At 36.5% G+C, this 6,000-nt stretch overlaps 1 protein-coding gene across 1 annotated transcript in view; it reads left to right on the top strand.

Moving 5' to 3' along the window:
- The first annotated feature begins 3,660 nt into the window (after positions 1 to 3,660).
- sema3e (sema domain, immunoglobulin domain (Ig), short basic domain, secreted, (semaphorin) 3E) overlaps positions 3,661 to 6,000 on the top strand; it is a 38,033-nt gene continuing 35,693 nt past the window's right edge. The window contains exon 1 of the mRNA XM_042744374.1: positions 3,661 to 4,209. Within this exon, the coding sequence (XP_042600308.1) occupies positions 4,104 to 4,209 (106 nt within the window). The 5' untranslated portion in view covers positions 3,661 to 4,103. The remainder of the gene's footprint in view (positions 4,210 to 6,000) is intronic.

The following is a 6,000-nucleotide window of genomic DNA, read 5'->3' as shown; positions in this document are numbered from 1 at the left end:
CAGATGACAGGTGAATGTCATTAATAATCATTTTTGATTGATCTAAGAACTGGAAGTTTGCTCAAGTGCTTCAGTAACTACAGTCTGAACCTCCGGGATTGTTAATCAATCACAGACTGGAGGTACTCAAACCTCACAAACTAAGAGGGACGTGTAGTTGTGAGAATGACAAAGAAAAGGGGCTTGAAAGAGAAAAGTTAAGTGCAGTTTAATAGTGCTCACAAAAATAACCATTGGTGAACACAGAGCTGCTGTAATGATTCCAGCATTGGGCTGTGTAACCGCAAGCGCAGATGAAAGTGATTGCTCACAATTCACTACAGCTCCAGATCTACGCTGTGAGTTGATTGTTTGGTCATGATCAGAGCGTGAACGCTCCTTCTTATTTGTCATTGGTGGTTTCTATGAACGAGTGCAAATCTGAGCTGACTTCTGTCCTTCATTTCCATCTTGTGGCATTCTAATGTGTGTAATATTGAAAAACAACAAGATGGAAACTGTAAGGGGAAGTGGTATCCTGCAATGTATTTGGGGTCACCCACAGACAGAGATCCTTTTGTTACCATCATGCCCTTGAGCTGTTACTTGTTTCAGATAAACTCTTTATGCAAGTAGTGTACTCTACACTAGTGTTGGGCGATATGCTTAATTTTCATATCATCCTATCATCAGCCTGATAACAATTCAAAAGAAACATTGTAAGCTACTAATTATAATGCTTACATTTCTTCAGTTATTCAAAAAGCAGCAACAGAAAATGAGCAAAGAACATTTAGAGTGCATTCACACTTGCAGTTCGGTTCTCCTGGTTCGTTTGGAAAACATTAAGAAATCGAAGAGAAACAAAAAGAAAACATTACATTTGTAATGTAGCGTTCACACTGGCATTTTTGACAGCGAACCTAAAAAAGAATGAACCTAAAGGCATAGTTATATGTTCACGACCTGATTGGTCAGGTTGAATGGCATATATTTTGTGACAGAACTTACCGAACACCAACAATGGGTGTGTCTGACACTGTGCAGACTGATTGGTGTACATGACATCAAAGTACCCAATACACCTAAAGCTGTCTGCTGGAATAAGCGCACTCATTGTTGCATGTAATGATTTTACTTTTTTCTACCTGCAAATTCACAAAGAGCTCATAAAAGGCACTTTACCACCTCATTGCTCCACGTTTGCTCTCTTCTCATCTTGTTTTGGGTATACCGCTCATTCCACGTCATCAAATCATGTTGCATACATCCTGTCATTAAATCCTGTTTTTGGTTCATTTAGAAGTATTTGGTCCATGTCGTGTGGACTGAGACCCATCTTTTTATTGGTCTCGGCCTGCTTGTTTGGTGTGCACCAGGGTTCAGATGGCAGCATTTACACTTACTCAAATGAACTGCACTAACAGAGAAATTGAACCAGAGTTCCTTTTCAATTGAATCAAACATGACAAGTGTGAACACTCTTACATTACTAAAGAACATTGACTTCAGATTATATGCACTTTAAAAACACTCCCATTACAATCAGCGAAGCTATCTATAGCCTACTGTATCATGAATAAAGAGAGAGAGAGAGAGTTGAAATCAGTCAGCGAGTGTGCGCTAAACGACAAAGCTCTACTATTTCAGCGATGATTCATCTGAACACCTCTTATTGGCCATTGCATTCATAAACTCAACATAAATGTGTGTGATTGGATATAATGCACAACACTGTAAATACGCGGAAAAAGAAATATAATGGAACAAATAAGCCCTAATATTAATTAGATAGTGTTAATAGATAGTGATAATAATTAATAATAATAATAATAATAATAATAATAATAATCGTCTTGCTTTGGAAGTGAAGTATCTGTCTGTATGAGTTGCTGAATGTGAGCGTACTACAAAAAACATGGCCCAGTTTTGCCAGTATAACTAAATATGTTTACAAATATTTTTAAATCAAACCCAGTGTGAGTAAATAGGCCTAAACGTGTCATTACATAAGCAAAAAATATATTTTGCAGACAAAAAGGTCTGTTGTCTATTTAACAGTGTAGCGTTGAATGAAGTAAAGTGGTAAATCTGCGTTACTAACTTGAACCGACTGCAAAATCTGCATGATGAAATCTTCTGCCCTCCAGCTGAATGTCAGATGCACGCAGATTCCTAGTGAAAAGACTGGAATTGTCTGGACAGCTGTAAATATGAGTGCACCTCAACATAATTAATCAAAATACACTATTGTTAATTGTTTGTGTGGATTGACAGTATGTCAGACAAGAGTTGAATCAGCGCTTTATCATCTAACAAATACACTTTTGATTTCTTGTCAGAATTAATTTGACTGGTTTGGGATTGACACAAAACAGTATTTGTGTTCTTTGCATTGTTTTTTTTTTTTTTTTTTTTTGATAACAGATGAGTCCCCCACCAAATTTGAACAACAACACTTGGATAAACAATAATTGAACAACAACAACTGGATTATGTGCAATGGGTTATTTTAATTATTACCTCATGAATTGTAAAGCCCCAATTCTTATTGTCAAGAAATGACATGTTTGTTTTTACTTTTTAACTGGAAAATTATAGATATGTTTGATCAAAAACAGCTGCTACAGTATAAAGATGGATGTACTGATGCATTGTTGTTGTTGAATTTAGTTTTCAAGGGGGAAATAACTGGGACCCCTGCTTTAAATTAATATGTTTGTGTGTGTATGAGAGAGAGAGGGGGTAAGCAATTTAATAGAGTAGCAGGAATGTATTTATTTATTTATCTATTTATTGAGCAGAGAATGTTTTTACACACACATATATATATATATATATATATATATATATATATATATATATATATATATATATATATATATATATATATATATATATATATATATAATCAGCCTTGTGAGATAGTGTGGACTGTTTTCTCTATTTTCCATTCTTTTGAGGAAATATTTCACTGTAATTAAATTATTTAAAGGGACAGTTTACCACAAATTTTAATTCTGTCATTAATGGAAGTCAGTGGACTTCAAAATATCATCTTTTCCACAGAATAAAGTCATACAGCTTTGGAATAACATAAATTCTATTATCATTTACTCACCCTTATGTCGTTCCAAACCTGGCTTTGTTTTGTGGAAAAGATGATATTCTGAAACCCTCTGACTTCCAATAATGACAGAATTTCCATTTTGGATGAATTGTGCCTTGAATTCATTCTCCTTCATGACCCTGGTGTCAGCGCCCTGATTGATTTTACACATTATATCGGATAGAAAAAATAATGTTGCTTCCTTACTCCAAAAGATGTTTCTTTGATAACATGACTTTTAAAAAATGCTTTTTCCACAAATCAATCATAATTACTTTCATCTGGACATAAATACATATATTATATATGGATATTCTGGAGGGAAGTGTTTATATGACACAGATTTCTGATTAATTGAGCCATTTGCCAGCTGTCTGATTTCTGAAATTTCATACATTGTCCAACTGCAGTTGAGGTAACCACAATATGACCAAATTACATGTTCCCTGAGATGAGAACAACAGAAGTACATCATAAACAGAGGAGAACACTAAGAGAGTGAAAGAGAAGGGTGGGGGTGGAGGGGAGTGTTTGGCCGTTGTCCATGTCTGCGGCAGGGAAGTTGAAGCAGTCAGGAGGGGAGAGAGGGCTGGCACGTGGAAGGGCAGTATTTCACAGAGCCATAGAGAGAGAGAGAGAGAGAGGAAAGAGAGGAGTCTTCTTCTCATTAGAGGAGGTGGAAGCTCTCCAAGATCAGTGTGCTTGTTGTCTGACACACGCTTGCACTCACACATTTTTATGAGTTTTGGGAGTGCATCGCCTCTGGTAAGAGTGACAGGAACAGTCAGCCAGGGTTGAGTCACAGCGTTGCGCACAGTTTAGACACTTTCTTCACACTGGAATCCACAGAAGCATCTCAAAACACACTCTAGGCGTAAATGAAGTGAGTTTCAGCGCACTGCTCTGATGACAGCAAACTAATTTTCTTCTGCAATTCAGTCATTCAGTGGATGGAGGCTGCTCGTGGTGGATCGTAAGGAATCAGTTTGAGACGTTCCAAGAGGAGTGCGTGAGGATGGCATGGGGTGTGTGGACCTTCATTCTTTGCATGACGCTATGGATCTGCTCTGCAACTCAATCAGCAAAGACTGTGTATCCAAGATTACGTCTGTCTCACAAAGGTAAGGCAACAGGTGTGTGTGGGTGTTTGTGCAATGCTTGAGCATGAAGTTCAGTCAAATTGAAGCTGAAGCTCCAATTATTGGCCATAATTTTAGACTTAGATGGACATCCCAATACAGCTCTTCCAAATGACTTTATACAGGTTATAAGCATAGTGATTGCTTAACTGTCTTAAACAATTAAATAAGTAAATTTATAATAATTTATTAAATGGTATTGTTATTTAATTTATATGTATTTGTTAACATTTGTTTTATCGCTATTGAAACACACGCTCATGGCAAATTGGTGATAAATTTATAGTTTCATTTGATTTCATTCATCACAGTGTTGTATGATCTAATTTGTACGATCTTTTGTAAGATTCTGTAAAATCTCATTTTGTAACATTTCATACAGTAACATTTATAGAATTGCATACAATCTCATTTTGTACGATTTCATATGATCTTGTTTTATTTATTTATATAGTTATTTATTTGTTATACTTTTGAGTCTACTACATTTTTAATCCGCGGTATATAGTGTGAATGAATGAATGACAGTGAAGTTGATTATGGACACGCAAATGATTTGGATGAAGTCACTTGTGCTGCCATAAATACATCTGGATTCTCTTTTATTTGTGTTTTTCTCACCGTTACGGTGGTTGAGCTTCTACAGTGTGGTTTTCTGTCAGCGTAAGGGGTTCACTGAAGGAATGTAAACTGTTCATTTTACTATGCTGGTCTTTCATTGGCATGTTTACAGTGAAATTCAGGGATAGATGGGGGCATCCATTGTAGATGAACACCCTAGCCCGAAGCAAATAGCCCATGCCACTCTGTCTTCCTCTTTGATCAGAATGCTCTGGAAACTGTGACATATAAAAATCCACACCCCAGCATTGGTCATGGTCAAGAGTCCATGTGGAATTTCAGTGCATGGTAAATCAAACCAATACCGTCTATGAGCGTTCAGTAAAACCTGCTCATGGAAATTTGAGAAAAACACTGACACTATGTGCCCTGGACAAAGGTTTTATACTGAGGTGTTTGAGTGACTTTTAACATTAGATTTGTCACAATATTCATTTTCAGAGTCACATTCAGTGGGCTGAGCACATAGCTGCTGGCAAACTCAAGCAAATTGTGATTGACGTGTGGCGAAGAAACCGGCTGGCAGCAGGGGAAATATCCCCAGGCAAAGATAAAATGTGGAATTTCTTTCCCAATCCTCTCAGAACCATTCTTCTCCATGTGCCTTGTTTTTTCTTTTCCTGTTTAAATTTTTGATTTGAAAGGTTGATTTTGAGGGGAAAAAATGTTCTAAAACAGATTTGTTTTACATATAATTTTCTCTTTATTAGCCATTTATAGTTTCTCTTGGTGTCCATTTCTTTATTCCCCCCATGCTTCTGTTTCTGTCATTCACTTGGTGATCTTTGCATGTCTAGACTGATAAAGTGTTCTCTACTCAGCAGAAGAAACATTTTTGCATGTATCCTATCATTATGGAATGAAAAACATGTATGCTTTTAAAATTTGAATAACACAAAGACCTCAGAGATAGTTGAGGCATTTTTGTAGGCCTTGGAGCAATCACAGGAGGTTGCCTTGTGGTTAAACCCATGGGATTTTACTCCTTAATTTTAAAGATGTCTTAAATTATAACTCAAATTAAAACCAGTAGTCGATTTAATTAAATATTGCCCTGATCTGCCTGTTATGTGCTATGTACTAACCAGAGTGGGGATTTTCTGCTTACCAGACATGGTGCTTGTTGAATGCCCAGTTTACTAGATTGTTAAT

This window comes from Cyprinus carpio, chromosome B18, assembly GCF_018340385.1.
Source record: "Cyprinus carpio isolate SPL01 chromosome B18, ASM1834038v1, whole genome shotgun sequence".
NCBI lineage: Eukaryota > Metazoa > Chordata > Actinopteri > Cypriniformes > Cyprinidae > Cyprinus > Cyprinus carpio.
The sequence above is the reverse complement of the archived record's forward strand: the minus strand, read 5'-3'. Positions and strand labels throughout refer to the sequence as shown.